At 37.4% G+C, this 1,537-nt stretch overlaps 1 protein-coding gene across 1 annotated transcript in view; it reads right to left on the bottom strand.

Moving 5' to 3' along the window:
• The window catches only part of LOC104711287 (glycine--tRNA ligase, chloroplastic/mitochondrial 2-like), a 14,547-nt gene that overhangs the window by 5,995 nt on the left and 7,015 nt on the right, over positions 1 to 1,537 (bottom strand). Inside the window, exons 25-26 of the mRNA XM_019229257.1 lie at positions 1,286 to 1,332; positions 1,052 to 1,126 (exon numbers count right to left, since the gene is read on the bottom strand). Coding sequence (XP_019084802.1) covers positions 1,052 to 1,126; positions 1,286 to 1,332 — 122 coding nt within the window. The remainder of the gene's footprint in view (positions 1 to 1,051; positions 1,127 to 1,285; positions 1,333 to 1,537) is intronic.

Here is a 1,537-nt window from a genome sequence, read left to right as displayed (position 1 = left end):
AGAAATTAGTTTTATGCCATTAAAAATGAAAAAAAATGAAAATATATGCAACAGAAGACAGTGGAAGGCTAGCGTGTCATACAGCAATAAAGTAAGGCAATAGATGTCCACTATCATCAATAATGGAAAAATACTTCTGGTGCTTCTGCATAACCTATAGGGTATAACAAGGCTTGAATTAGATAAGCATACTTGCTGATAAATCATAAGAAAGTAAATAGATATTATGAGCAGGTTACACGGTATAAAAACCATTCTTCGTTTCTGAGGAGCTTACAATAGTTAATAGCTCCTCCGGAAGTTCTAAGAATGATTCCTTGAACTTTCCGATTAAGGGCACAGGAGCTTCGACGAGATTTGCAACCTAGCAAAAACCACAAATTAACTGGCTTCTTGGTACCTTTGTAGAGCATATCAATGAAAACATCACAAAATTACCTCGTTAAGTAAGTTCTGTGGGACAACAAGGCGTCCATTCACACTCTTTGCTAGTGCATTTGCCTTCTCAAGAATGATTTTCTTCCTTTCCTATAAATAATGGTAACTAATGAAATGACTACATAAATCCATAACTAAAAATCTAAAATGAAAGAAATCTGACACCCTGCTGAAAGTTAAAAAGATTTTTATAAATATATAATGGATAGAGAAGAATATCTGAAGGACATGCCTCAATTTCAATATTGATTCCAGAATTCCTCATAGTATCTTCATAGGATTCTGCATTCTGTACCTGCCAATATATAGAAGACGATAAAGCACACATCTGAAGCATGACATCCAAATATGTCTACAGACGACAATGTTCTTACCAATAGTGATGCTGAAGCAGTATTGCGAAGTCCACAAGATACATTTCCACTACATTTCAAAGATGAAACAGATAGTTATTTACAAATATTTTCAACATCTTTCTAGCATACCTGCCAAATACAAGAGGGAAACTCGTGCCAATTGAAGCCATAGAAAGCATGGAAAAGCAAGAGTAGCCAAGTAAACGTACCCTGAGATGCCAGCAAAGGAGAATGGCACAACCAGATNTTGCCAAAACCATTCCTGCATCTGTTTTTGGGATGACATCTCCAGAAAATTTAGGAAGTGTAATCTCCAGCAAAGCCTCTGCTATCTGCATCCCAGGAACATGATTTCATATAATAATAAAGCACATGCTAATGAATATATACCATCGTAAGCTAGTAGCTTAATCTATGAAGCAAAAAAGAAGCTGCCACAAGGGAAACTTAAGCCCATAAACATACACAGATCCACTTGAAGAATCCACTACCTGCTCTGAATAGCCATCTCTGAGAGCATAATGGCGAGCCATTATTCCTGACAGCGCAGTAAATTCTGTAACTACAGCAGTTGCAAGGTCTGACATAGCAAGAGAGGCAGCCTCCTCCACGACAGGAAGCACATCTTCATCAATTTCGAGGGCCAAACAAAGCTTAGTTACCATCTTTTGTAGACGGTTCATCTTATCCAGCATCGTCCCCAGCTTTTCCTATTAGTTCACATAAACATGGATTAGAAGCTT

This window comes from Camelina sativa, chromosome 9 (assembly GCF_000633955.1).
Source record: "Camelina sativa cultivar DH55 chromosome 9, Cs, whole genome shotgun sequence".
Taxonomy (NCBI): domain Eukaryota; kingdom Viridiplantae; phylum Streptophyta; class Magnoliopsida; order Brassicales; family Brassicaceae; genus Camelina; species Camelina sativa.
The sequence above is the reverse complement of the archived record's forward strand: the minus strand, read 5'-3'. Positions and strand labels throughout refer to the sequence as shown.